Here is a 14113-nt window from a genome sequence, read left to right as displayed (position 1 = left end):
GAGGAGAAGAGGCGTGAGCAAGGCTACAGAGCTATGGGTGTCAGCACCAGGATTTGAAGCCAGGTGAATCACCGAGCCCTCTTCCCACGTCATCTGTTTGTTCTGTTGTCTAAAAGCACACTGCATGCCGGGCGAGGCAGCGCACGCCTGTAATCCCAGAACTCTGGGGGGTCGAGGTAGATGGATTGCTTGAGGCCAGGAGTTCGAGACCAGCCTGACCAACATGGGGAAACCCCGTCTCTACTAAAAATAAAAAATTAGCCAGGTGTGGTGGTGGGCATCTGTAATCCCAGCTACTCGGGAGGCTGAGGCAGGAGAATTGCTTGAACCCAGGAGGCTGAGGTTGCAGTGAGCCCAGATCCTACCACTGCACTCCAGCCTGGGCGACAGAGCAAGTCTCTGAAGAAAAAAAAAAAAAAGGCAGGGGGTGGAGGAGACATCACAGGGCTGTGCCTGGTGGAGGGCTCTGGAGAGAATCCTTGGTTGTGGGGCTGTGTGACCTTTGGCAAGTCTAGACGTCTCTGGATGGACTTTCTTTTTTTTTTTTCTTTTTTTCTTTGTTTTTGAGACAAAGTCTCACTCTGTCGCCCAGGCTGGAGTGCAGTGTCACAGTCTCAACTCACTGCAACCTCCATCTCCCCGTTCAATCGATCCTCCTAGTCGGGCGGCTGGTTAGCTCAGTTGGTGAGTGCTTGGTGCTCAACTGCCCAAGGCCACAGACTCAATTGATCCTCCTGCCTCTGCCTCACAAGTAGCTGGGATTACAGGCGCACACCACCACGCCTGGCTGATTTTTGTATTTTCAGTAGAGGCTGGGTTTCACCATGTTGGCCAGGCTAGTCTCGAACTCCTGACCTCGGGTAATCCACCAACCTCGGCCTCCCAAAGTGCTGGGATTATAGGCATGAGCCACTGCGCCTGGCCTATTTATTTATTTATTTAGAGACAGAGTCTTGCTCTCTTGCCCAGGCTGGAGTGCAGTGGCACGATCTCCAGTCACTACCACCTCCCTCTTCTGGGCTCAAGCAATCCTCCCTCCTCAGCCTCCCAAGTAGCTGGGACTACAGGCATGCACCACAGCACCCAGCTAATTTTTGTATTTTTGGTAGAGATGGGGTTTCACCATGTTGCCCAGGCTGGTCTTGAATTCCCGGGCTCAGGTGATCTACCCGCCTCAGCCTCCCGCAGTGCTGGGATTGCAGGCTTCAGCCACCACACCCCGCCCAGTAGCTGCTTAATTAATTAGGGGTTTAGGATGGAAGCAAGGACTCTAAATGTGACATACCGTACAGTGGAGGTGTCTGGGAAGGTCCCTAGGGGCTGGTCTTGATTGCAGGAGTGAGCATTCCTTGGACCGACTGGGACATAGATGGGAGCCCTGGGACAACCCCAGGTGGAGGGGGCATGGGGTTCCCCAAATGTACAAGGTGGGATCCGGTATGAGAGGCACCTGGCTTCAAGCCCGCCCCTGCAAATGACTTGTGGTGTGGCCTTAGGCAAGTCTGTCTCCTCCCTCCAAATGAGGGCATGATCCTCAGCCAACCCTGCAGGGTTGTTATAGGGGGTCAGTGTCACAGCAGGGGGGCAGATGCATCATAAACTGTAAAGTGCAGTGTCCACCTCAGTGAATGACATTCCCACCCCTCCCCATCAGAGGCCTCCTCTTGGCAGCTCTAGTGAATCAGCCAGGAGTAAGTTTCAGTCCCTTTGATGACTCAGGGATTGAGGAATAAAAGGCAATTTGAGCCAGGTACGGTGGCTCACACCTGTAATCCCAGACCCTTGGGAGGCTGAGGCGAGCAGATCACCTGAGGTTGGGAGTTTGAGACCAGCCTGGCCAACATGTCGAAACCCCATCTCTACTAAAAATACAAAAGTTAGGCAAGCCTGGTGGTAGGTACCTGTAATCCCAGCTACTCAGGAGACTGAGGCAGGAGAGTTGCTTGAACCTGGGAGGTAGATGTTGCAGTGAGCTGAGATCATGACACTGCACTCCAGCCTAGGCTACAGAGTGAGACTCTCTCAAAAAAAAAAAAAGCAACTTGAGCAGTCAAGGGTGAGGTTTGGCCTTCGGAGCGGGAGCCCTAGGGTAGGACAGCATGGGCCCAATCTCCCCGCCTCATCTCCGCCACGGACACCCACAACCAACAAGGCATTTCCAGCCTTCACAGTGAAGACGATCCAGGAGTCACCCCTTCCTTGTATAAACAGGGAGATCATGGCCCAGAGAGGGTGTGGCCACACCCAGGGTCACACAGCAAAGTCAAAGATAAGATTCTAGGCTGCCTCCCTCCCATCTTCCAGTTTTAAGGTGGAAAATGTGTCCTCCCAGCAGGCATGACTCGGTGACTTGTGTTCATTCCCAGAAACCAGAGTCCACAGCGGGTGAGGGGTCACCCGCCCTCCTGTAGCCCGGCTCCTCTGTGACACCATCAGATTCGGATGTGGAAGGTGCTGTGTACGGACAGAAAGGGACTCAGTGCCTTCGAGGAGTGGACAATCCCTCTTCCTCCTCCCCCTCAACATGCTCAGGGGAAGTCCCTGGGACAGGCAGGAAGGATGCCATGTGGACCCCTCAGACAACCCTGGGCAGGGGGACCCCCAGAGGGGTTGAGAGCACATGCCTTTAATTATTTTATTTTATTTTATTTTGAGATGGAGTTTCGCTCTGTCACCCAGGCTGAAGCGCAGTGGTGTGATTTCAGCTCACTGCAACCTCCGCCTCCAGGGTTCAAGCAATTCTCATGCCTCAGCCTCCAGAGTAGCTGGGATTACAGGCACCTGCCATCACACCCAGTTAAAATTTGTATTTTCAGTAGAGACGGGGTTTCACCACGTTGGCGAGGCTAGCCTTGAATTCCTGACCTCAGGTGATCCACCCACCTCAGCCTCCCAAAGTGCTGGAATTACAGGCGTGAGCCACCATGCCCGGCTAAGTTTTTAAAAAAATTTTTAAATGTATAAAATGTATTTATTTATTTTTGAGACAGGGTCTCACTCTGTAACCCAGGCTGGAGCGCATGTCACAATCAGAGCTCTCTGCACCCTTGACCGCCTGGGCTCAAGCAATCCTCCCACCTCAGCCTCCTGAGTAGCTGGAACTACAGGCATACACCACCATGCCTGGCTGTTTTATTATTATTATTATTTTGTAGATATGGGCTCTCCTTATGTTGCCCAGGTTGGTCTGAAGCTCCTGAGTTTAAGAGGTCCTCCTTGCTTAGCCTCCCAAAGTGCTGGGATTAAAGGCGTGAACCACCACACCTGGTTGGAATATTATTTTTCTTTGATTTTTTTCCAACCTTTTGAAAATATAAAAGCCATTCTTAGCTCACAGGAGGTACAAGAGCAGGCTTTGGGGCAGATTAGCGTATCGACTATACTTTGCGCTGCAGTGGGGGTTGATTTTCCCCCAAGGCTGCCAAGTACAGTTGCACAGTGTCTTTTCACTGCAAATTGTTCAGTAAGGGCTGAAGTCCAGCCACATTCTACTCACTGAAAGAGATGTATCCAGGCCGGGCACAGTGGCCCATGCCTGTAATCTCAGCACTTTGGGAGGCTGAGGCGGGTGGATCATCTGAGGTCAGGAGTTTGAGACCAGCCTGGCCAATATGGTGAAACCCCATCTCTACCAAAAATACAAAAATTAGCTGAGCATGGTGGCACGTGCCTGTAATCCCAGCTACTCGGGAGACTGAGGCAGAGAATTGCTTGAACCTGGGAGGTGGAGGTTGCAGTGAGCTAAGATTGCACTCCAGCCTGGCGACAAGAGTGAGACTCCATTTAAAAAAAAAAAAAAAGAGGTGCATCCACCCGCAAGAGGTGCCTGGGGGACCCAAATTCTCCCCATTTTACAGATGCAGGGACTGAGACCAGGGAAATTGAGAAAGTTCCCCAGTCTCAAAAGAATGAATAGAGGAATCTTCAGAAACAGTCTGTGAACTGTCTCCATCAGAGCCCCGTCAGATGTGCACATGGACTGTGGGCGTGGTGAAGAGCATCACCTGAGGAAGTCTGGTGCCCGGAGGATCATGTTCTGGAAGTCTTCCAGGGACAGCCGCCCATCATGGTCCCCATCGGCCTCATCCAGCACCTTCTCGCACACCAGGCTCACTTCCTCAGCGCTCAGCTCCCCCCGAGTCAGTTTGGTCACGGTCTGCTCCAGGTCCCACGCACAAATGTAGTCGTCATTGTTAAAATCTGCAAAGCAAGACAGACGGGGAGCGACAGCAGGTGGCAGGCAGGCTGGGCTGGCTGTGGGCACATAGTGTGCCCATGTTACAGAAGGGGAAACTAAGGTTGGGTGGGTGACTCACGCCTGTAATCCCAGCACTTTGGGAGGCTGAGGCGGGTGGATCACCTGAGGTCAGGAGTTTGAGACCAGCCTGGCCAACATAGTGAAACCCCATCTCTACTAAAAATACAAAAATTAGCCGGGCGTGGTGACAGGTGCCTGTAATCCCAGCTACTTGGGAGACTGAAGCAGGAGAATTGCTTGAACCCGGGAGACAGAGGTTGCAGTGAGCCGAGATCGTGTCACTGCACTCCAGCCTGGGCAACAGAGCAAGACATCTCAAACAAACAAACAAAAACACAAGGTGCCAGGCACTAAGATAACTGCTTTTTTTTCATTCAGTCATTCAACAAGCATTTACTGAGCCAGGCACATGAGACAGATAGTGAGCAAAATAGATACTGTCAGTACCTTTGGGGTCAATAAGAAGTGAACAGGTCAGTGAACAAGAAATTAAGCAGCATTGCCTGGTGCTAGAAGAGAAATAGAATGGTAGGATTGGTGGGGTGAATGGGGGGAGGCCTACTTTTGACCTAGACTTCAAAGATAAGAAGGAACCGGGGGTGGGGGTGGGGGCGGTGGCTCACGCCTGTAATCCCAGCACTTTGAGAGGCTGAGGCGGGTGGATCATGAGGTCAGAAGTTCAAGACCAGCCTAGGCAAGATGGTGAAACCCCGTCTCTAGTAAAAATACAAAAATTAGCCGGGCACAGTGGCAGGCGCCTGTAATCCCAGCTACTCAGGAGGCTGAGGTAGAAGAATTGCTTGAACCCAGGCAGCAGAGGTTGCAGTGAGCTGAGATCACATCACTGCACTCTAGCCTGGGCGATAGAGTGAGACTCCATCTCAAACAAACAAACAAAAAAAAAACAAAAAACAAAAAGAAGGAGCCAGGGGAGCCAGGGGAGCCAGGTGTGGCGGCTCACACCTGTAATCCCAGCACTTTGGGAGGCCGAGGTGAATCACCTGAGGTCAGGAGTTCGAGATCAGCCTGGCCAACATGATGGAACCCCATCTCTACTAAAAATACAAAAATTAGCCAGGCGTGGTGGTGCATGCATGTAGTCCCAGCTATTCAGAAGACTGAGGCAGGAGAATCACTTGAACCTAGGAGGCGGAGGTTGCAGTGAGCCAAGATTGAGCCACTGCAATCCAGCCTGGGCAATAAGAGCGAAACTCCATCTTAAAAAAATAAATAATATGGCCGGGCGCAGTGGCTCACGCCTGTAATCCCAGCACTTTGGGAGGCCGAGGCGGGTGGATCACGAGGTCAAGAGATCGAGACCATCCTGGTCAACATGGTGAAACCCCGTCTCTACTAAAAATACGAAAAATTAGCTGGGCATGGTGGCGCGTGCCTGTAATCCCAGCTACTCGGGAGGCTGAGGCAGGAGAATTGCCTGAACCCAGGAGGCGGAGGTTGCAGTGAGCCGAGATCGCGCCATTGCACTCCAGCCTGGGTAACAAGAGCGAAACTCCGTCTCAAAAAAAAAAATTAATTAATTAAATAAATAAAGAAGGAACCAGGGGAAAGGTGTTCTAGCAGAGAGTTTAGCAGAGGCAAAGGCCCAGAGGCCCAAAGAGTGTGGTATGTTTGAGGAACAGCAAAGCCAATGTAGCTGGAATAGAGTTAGAAAAAAATGAGGTGGGGAGGCACTGGAGTGCAGTGGAGGACCAGGCCACACAGGGCCTCAAAGCCCTTGGGGAGATGTATGTGATGGAGGTGCCCCCCACCCGGTTCCCACTGCCCACCCCATGCCCATGATCCCCAACCCCAGGGCTGCGCACCTACCATAAATTTTAAAAGCATAGTAGGCCTTGAGGTCACGGGGAGCCATTTCGCTCATCACAGAAAACATGTCCAAAAAGTTATCTAAGGTCATGTGGCCATCCCCATCGTCGGAGAAGACCTGGGCGATCCTCTGGCGGAAGGGGTTATCCTGGGGAGAGAAAGGAAGCTGGGAGACCATCTTCCGACCCCCAGGGTCTCTAGGGGTCCATGTGGTCTCACTGTCAGTACCCACTTTCTGGGAACCTCCAAGTACCCTCCATCAAGACTCACTCCCTCCCATGGTTCCCGGACAGGACTTTGGACAACTCCACCCTCTGCCCCTGTGATCTGAGCAAACTTGACTCCCACTTCCAGCTCTTGGAGCAGCCATATGACCCAGGCAAGGCCAATCAGAGAGTTCCATTCACCTGGCAACAGTGATTGGCTCTGGGATGGGCATGTAACTTAAATTAGCCAATCAGAGGCTGCCCTGGGATATTTTTCTGAAAAATTGGGAGGGAGAGGATCTGATTTCTGTTGCTTGCAGAGCTCACAGAAGCTAAAGCTGAGTGGCTGAGAGGTCTTTTCACAGCCTCAAGAGGAGAGGCTCTCTGAGACTGAAACCTCTTCCTGGGAGGAGCCGAGAGATAGGGGAAGATTCCTGAGCACATCATCAGAGCCCCTGGTTCCAGCCGTACCTGACGCTGTCCCTGCCCCTGGATTTTTTTGTTGTTGCTCAGGGGCAATCCATTCTGATCCAATCCATTCTGTCCCTCTCAAATAAGGGTTTTGTCACTTGCAATAAAATCAACCCTACTCACAGTTACTCAATCCACAAGTTCCCCTCAAAGGCACAAATCATGTGTCAAACATCCTACTGAGAAAACCTGCATTTAGCAGCTCCTGTTACAAAAAGAATTAACGTTCTCTGAGTACTTGACACGCAACACACCCTGTGCTGAGGTTTGTTTTTTGTTTGTTTGTTTGTTTGTTTGTTTGTTTTGAGATGGAGTCTCACTCTGTTGCCAGGCTGGAGTGCAGTGGTGCGATCTCAGCTCACTGCAACCTCCGCCTCCCAGGTTCAAGCAATTCTCCTGCCTCAGCCTCCCAAGTAGCTGGGACCACAGGGGTGCGCCACCACACCCAGCTAACTTTTGTATTTTTAGTAGAGATGGGGTTTCACCACATTGGCCAGGATGGTCTCCATCTCTTGACCTCATGATCCGCCCGCCTCAGCCTCCCAAAGTGCTGGGATTACAGGTGTGAGCCACCACGCCCAGCATAAGTTTGTTACCTGTATTATCTCGTTTCAAACCCCCAACTCTGATGTTTTTTTGTTTTGTTTTTTGAGACAAGAGTCTTGCTCTGTCACCAAGGCCGAAGTACAGTGGCTCGATCTCGGCTCACTGCAACCTCCAACTCCCAGGTTGAAGCGATTCTCCTGCCTCAGCCTCCCGAGTAGCTGGGATTACAGGCATGCACCACCATAGCCAGCTAATTTTTGTATTTTTAGTAGAGATGGGGTTTCACCATATTGGCCAGGCTGGTCTCGAACTCCTGACTTCAGGTGATCCACCCGCCTTGGTCTCCCAAAGTGCTGGGATTACAGGCGTGAACCACCACGCTGGCCAGCTCTGGGTTTTAACGTTGCCTCTGTCACATTGTAGCTGTGTGACCATGAACAAGTGTCTTAACCTCTCGGAGCCTCAGTTTTCTTATCTGTAAAATGAAGGTAACTGCAGCACACACCTCATAAGAACGCAACGAGAGACATCTGTACTAATTTTCCCCTGCCTGTCCCATGGCCTGGGCGTACCTTCAGCTCGGGCATGCTGCCAATGAGCTCGTAGGGCACCTTCACGTCAGGACAGGTGGTATAGTCGAGGGGCACGAGCTGCGGGGCCAGGTCCTGGTACCGATGGAAGAGCCTGATGTGGGGAGAAAAAAGCTGGGAAAGGCTGGGGGCAGGGAGCAGGCAAGAGGCTTGTCCCTTTTGTTTTGTTTTGTTTGTTTGTTTGAGATGGAGTCTTGCTCTGTCGCCCAGGCTGGAGTGCAGTGGTGTGATCTCAGCTCACTGCGACCTCTGCCTCCTGGGTTCAAGCCATTCTCCTGCCTCAGCCCCCTGAATAGCTGAGATTACAGGTGCATCCCATCACGCCTGGCTAACCATTTTGTATTTTTAGTAGAGATGGGGTTTCACCGTGTTGGTCAGGCTGGGTGATCCACCTGCTTCGGACTCCCAAAGTGCTGGGATTACAGGCGTGAGCCACCGTGCCCAGCCAAGTCCCTTCTCTTTCACATTCACAGCTGCCCACTGCACACCAAGTGATACCGGGTCCTCAAGAACCCTCAGCCCTGGGCCTGGGCCTCAAGCATACAGAGTCTGACACAGGCAACTCTACCTCCCTCAGGGCAGGACCAAGGTGCAGAGAGGGCCACAGGACACAGGGAGACTGGACTGGGGAAAGCAAGCTAGGGAGGAGAAGCGGGTTCCTGGAAGAGGGGACATTGGTGCTGGGCTTTGAAGCATGAATAGGAGTTTATAAGGCAGATGGAGTTGGGAGAAAGGAGGGTGCTTATGGCCAGATCACAGCAAGCATTCAGACAATCCTACATAATTTAAGCATCTCTGGATATCATCATGTTATCAGCAAGATCCTGCCTCCAAAGGTACCCTCATTTGTTTTCTTTCTCTCTTTCTTTTTTTCTTTCTTCCTTTTTCCTTCCTTCCTTCCTTCCTTCTTCCTTCCTTCCTCCCTCCCTCCCTTCCTTCCTTCTTTCTTTCTTTCTTTCATGAAGTTTTCCTCTTGTTGCCTGGGCTGGAGTGCAATGGCTTGATCTCGGCTCACCTCAACCTCTGCCTCCTGGGTTCAAGCGATTCTCCTGCCTCAGCTTCCTGAGTAGCTGGGATTACAGGCATGCACCACCATGCCCAGCTAATTTTTTTTTGTATTTTTAGTAGAGACAGGGTTTCTCCATGTTGGTCAGGCTGGTCTCAAATTCCCTACCTCAGGTGATCAGCCTGCCTCGGCCTCCCAAAGTGCTGGGATTACAGGTGTGAGCCACTGTGCCTGGCGGATACCCTCATTTTCATATCTTCCCTTCCTCTCCTCATAATGGGAGGAAGGGGCCGGGTGCAGTGGCTCATGCCTGTAATCTCAGCATTTTGGGAGGTCAAGGCGGGAGGATCACCTGAGGTCAGGAGTTCGAGACCAGCCTGGCCAACATGGTGAAACCCCATCTTTACTAAAAATACAAAAAATTAGCTGGGCGTGGCGGCAGGTACCTGTAATCCCAGCTACTTGGGAGACTGAGGCAGGAAAATCACTTGAACCCGGGAGGCAGAGGTTGCAGTGAGCCAAGATCGTGCCATGGCACTCCATCCTGGGCAACAAGAACAAGACTCCATCTCGAAAAAAAAAAATGGGAGGAAGGGTTTCCTCAATGAGGCAGAGCAGAGGCAAACAGCTAATATTCACATTTTTCTAAAGGGCTGACTGAAGGCATTTTCCAAGTAGCTGAATACCACACACACTAGATCGTAAGGCCAGTTCTTCACTCGAATGCCCTCACCTGGTGACGCCATACCTTCATGAGGGCATGCTGAGCAGCAGCCTTGCAGAGACCATCCTTGGTGGGTCTGAGGTCCCCAAGCTGCTAGGGACTGTCTCTGAGAGAGACATGAGTCCCTGGGTCATATGATGACTAGGAACTCAATGAAGGTGGGATGGGGAGACCAGGAACTTCCATCCTGAGCACCCAGTTCCCTATCGGGGTCCCCTCAGGGAACACCCTGGGTTTAGGTTTCTGTGTGGCTTTCAGCAGGTTCCTCTCCCGCTCTTTGCCTTGATTACTCTGTCTGACAAGCAAGAAGCTTGGGACAGATGAAACGTCAGCCTTCCACCTCCTTGGGGCTCTGCCCATCTACCCTTCTGCCTGGGGTCAGCATCGCCCTGTCTGAGCCTCAGTTTCCCCATCAGTAATTTGATCGTGATGGCCAAGGTGACCCTGCAAGCTGTCCTCACCCAGACAATGAGGTTCACTAGTAAAAGGTGTGGCCATCAATAATGGATGTCCTGTGACTACACAAATGGGGCCTTGGCCCCGATCACACTGCAGCCGAACCCTGGCCAGCTTGGGTTTCACAGCTCTGAGTTCATGGGTCGGGGCCCCTGGACAATGGCCCTACAGGCCTAGTGATGATGTGGGATACTCATCCGGGCCCATCCTGCTAGGTCACGCCAGGGACCTGCAGCCACCTTGGGCCGCCTCCCCACACCCTCACCTATGCCAACTCCACAACCCAGAGCGGGCTCCGGACTTTGCACCTGGGCTCCCAGCCTCCAGAGAATCTCTCTCTTTCTCTTTCTTTCTTTCTTTCTCTCTGTCTCCTTCCTTCCTTCTTTCCTTCCTTTCTTTCTTTCCTTCCCTCCCCTCCCCTCCCTTCCCTTCCTTCTTTCCAGGCTGGAGTACAGTGGTGCGACCTCAGCTCACTGCAACCTCTGCCTCCCAGGTCTCGGTTCAAGCAATTCTCCTGCCTCACCCTCCCTACTAGCTGGGACTACAGGTGCACACCACCACACCCAGCTAATTTTTGTATTTTTAGTAGAGACGGGGTTTCACCATGTTGGCCAGGATGGTTTCGATCTGACCTCATGATCCGCCTGTCTTGGCCTCCCAAAGTGCCGGGATTACAGGTGTGAGCCACTGCGCCAGGCTGCAGTGCGGTAGTACAATCTCAGCTCCTTGCAACCTTGGCCTCCCGGGTTCAAGCGATTCTCCTGCCTCAGCCTCCCAAGTAGCTGGGATTACAGGCACCTGTAACCACACCTGGTTGACTTTTGTATTATTAGTAGAGACAGAGTTTCACCATGTTGGCCAGGCTGATCTCGAACTCCTGACCTCAGGTGATCCACCCATCTCCTCCTCCCAAAGTGCTGGGATTACAGGCGTGAGCCACTGCGCCCAGCCTCAGGAGAATCTTTCTAACATGCTGGTGGTCTCGCTCCTGCTTATACATGCTCCACAGCTCCCAAGCCCAAGCTCATCAGCCTAGAAACTGGGACAATATGACAAGATGGGACTTCTCAGCTTTTCCATCTCTGCCTCCATCCACAGACCACACCTGCCCCCCTTCCCCATTTGAGTCCCATCAAATTGGAAATACCAGTTGGGCACGGTGACTCACATCTGTAATCCCAGAACTTTGGGAGACTGAGGTGGGAGGATTGATTGAGCCCAGGAGTTTAAGACCAGCTTGGGTATCACATAGTGAGACTCCCATCTCTACAGAAAAAAAAAAAAAAATACAAAAATACAAAAATGAGCCACACGTGGTGGCGCACCAGTGGTCCCAGCTACTTGAGGTGGGAGAATCAACTGAGCTTGGGAGATCAAGGCTGCCAGGAGCCCTGATTGCAGTACTGCACTCCAGCCTAGGCAATAGAGACCCTGTCTCAAAAAAGAGAGATTGAGAGAGAGAGAGAGAGAGAAGAAAGAAAGAGGGAGAGAAAGAAAGAGAAGGAAAGAAAAGAAAGAAAGAAGGAAGGAAGGAAGGAAGGAAGGAGGGAGAGAGAAAGGAGGAAGGAAGGAAGGGAAAAAAGAAAACACACACACACACACACACACACACACACACACACACACACACACACACACACACACACACACACCCCAAACTGCGAATACCCTCCAGCAATGAATAGAAACTTGATTTTCCAGATCTTCGCTCCCTTCCTCCCTGGACTGACCTCATGATCTCCTTCCTCGTGAAAAATGTGCAGTCCTGCGGAGAGAAGTGTTGTCTTAACCCGAACCCTGCCTCTGGGGCCTCCTTCCCCCGCCTCCTCCCTCATCCCACACTCACACACAGAAGGCCCGGTGCCACCACACACAGAGCCCAACCAGGAACCCTGGCGGATGGTACACCTGGATGAAGGGATTCTGTTCCCATTTCCCAGACTGTGAAACCAAAGCTATCAAACCCACTGAGGACCCATCCTGTCCCCTCTCACCTGATATGCTTCCAGCTGCTCATGAGTGAAGACCGTCTGCTTGCTGCCCATGATGTGAACCACACCCCAGACTCCGGGATGCACCCCTAAAGCCCCCAGCTTCCTCGGGGCCACACGGGTTGCCAGGCTGTTGTGTACCAGTGTCTGGGTAAATCTCCCTGCCCTGGCTGTCACCCGCCCACCCACGTCGTCACCCCCTGCTTGGTGAGACTCAAATTACAGCCAGGCTCTCTGGACTGCAGCCTGAATGTGTCCACGGGCGAGGATAAGGGCTATGGGACGTCACAGAGAAGCCCTCAGTGGGGAGACCACATCTGCCACCACCAGGTGAGGCTGGGGGTATGGGGCTCACTCAAGGGACAGGCAGGGTGTACAGCGGGACTATGGGCACACCCCAGCTCAAATTCCAGCTCTCTGACCACTAGCTGTGTGGCCCTGGACAAGTCATCTGACTTCTCTGAACCTCATTCATGAGATGAAAATTACGTTATACCTGCCTCATAGGGTCATTCTCAGGATCTGAGATTTTTTTTTTTTTTTTTTTTTTTTTGAGATGGAGTCTCGCTCTGTAACCCAAGCTGGAGTGCAGTGGCATGATCTTGGCTCACTACAACCTCCTCCTCCCAGGTTCAAGCGATTCTCCTGCTTCAGTCTCCTGAGTGGCTGGGATTATAGGTGCATGTCACCATGCCCGATTTTTGTATTTTTATTAGAGATAGGGTTTCACCATGTTAGTCAGGCTGGTCTCGAACTCCTGACCTGTTGATCCACCCACCTTGGCCTCCCAAAGTGCTGGAACTACAGGGATGAGCCACCACACATGGCCATGATCTGAGATTTAATTAAAAAAAAAAAAAAAAAGGTTTTGGCTAGGCGAGGTGGCTCATACCTGTAATCCCGGCACTTTGGGAGGATGGAGCATGAGGTTTGCTTGAGCCCAGGAGTTCAAGATCAGCTTGGGCAGCATGGCAAGACCCTGTCTCTACTAAAAATACAAAAATTAGCCAGATGTGGTGGTGCTCGCTTGTGGTCCCAGCTACTCGGGGGGCTGAGGTGGGAGGATCGCTTGAGCCCAAGAGTTTGAGGCTGCAGTGAGTGGTGATTGCATTGCTGCACTGGAAGCATGATGGTGAAGAAGCTGGAGAGGTTCTGGGTGCGCATTGCCGTTACTATTATTATTATGTTTTATTTTTTTAGACAGAGTCTCACTTTGTTGCTCAGGCTGGAGTGCAGTGGCATGATCTTGGCTCGCTGCAACCTCTGCCTCCTGGGTTCAAGTGATTCTCCTGCCTCAGCCTCCCGAGTAGCTGGGACCACAGGTGTACACCACCATGCCAAGCTGATTTTTTTTGTACTTTTTTGTAGAAATGGGGTTTCACCATGTTTCCCAGGCTGGTCTCGAACTCCTGGGCTGAAGCAAACCTTGTGCCTCAGCCTCTCAAAGTGCTGGGATTACAATTGTTAGCCATAGTGCTAATTATTATTATTACTATTGTTATTATCATTATTATAAGTATTATGTTATGACTTGAAAAAAGTGATCCAAGGTCTAAAGTTGATAAACAGTGGGTTAAATAACGCCAGATAAGAGTTCTTTGTTGCAGGAATTGTCAGAGCCTTTAATATTCTGCTAGGCACAGTGGTACACACCTGTAGTTCCAGCTACTTGGGAGGCTGCAGCAGGAGGATCGCTGGAGCCCAGGAATTCTGGGCTGTGGTGCACTATGCTGATTGGATGTCTACACAAAGTTTCACATCAGTATGGTGGCCTTCTGAGAGCAGGGGACCACTAGGTTACCTAGGATGGGTGAACTGGCTCAGGTCGGACATGAAGCAGGTGAAAACTCCCGTGCTGATCAGTAGCAGAACGGTGCCTATGAATAGCCACTGCACTCCAGCCTGGGCAACATAGTGAGACCCTATCTCTAAAAATATATATTAACCAGGCGCAGCGGCTCACGCCTGGAATCCCAGCACTTTGGGAGGCTGAGGTGGGTGGATCATCTGAGGTCAGGAGTTAGAGACCAGCTTGGTC

The 14113-nt window shown here is 51.7% G+C and overlaps 1 protein-coding gene across 1 annotated transcript; it reads right to left on the bottom strand.

The window, feature by feature from the left end:
• Positions 1-4000: 4000 nt before the first annotated feature.
• Positions 4001-12129, bottom strand: CIB3 (calcium and integrin binding family member 3). The gene is made up of 5 exons (XM_064382135.1): positions 12079-12129; positions 11815-11849; positions 7881-7992; positions 6086-6233; positions 4001-4200 (listed from the first exon to the last, which is right to left on the bottom strand). The coding sequence occupies exons 1-5, from the start codon at positions 12127-12129 to the stop codon at positions 4001-4003; spliced, it is 546 nt and encodes a 181-aa protein (XP_064238205.1).
• Between the last annotated feature and the right edge of the window lie 1984 nt (positions 12130-14113).

The sequence above is a fragment of the Aotus nancymaae genome, unplaced genomic scaffold (assembly GCF_030222135.1).
Source record: "Aotus nancymaae isolate 86718 unplaced genomic scaffold, 86718_ANA_hifiasm-v0.15.2.pri h1tg000028l, whole genome shotgun sequence".
Lineage (NCBI taxonomy): Eukaryota > Metazoa > Chordata > Mammalia > Primates > Aotidae > Aotus > Aotus nancymaae.
This window is presented reverse-complemented; position numbering and strand designations above follow the sequence as displayed.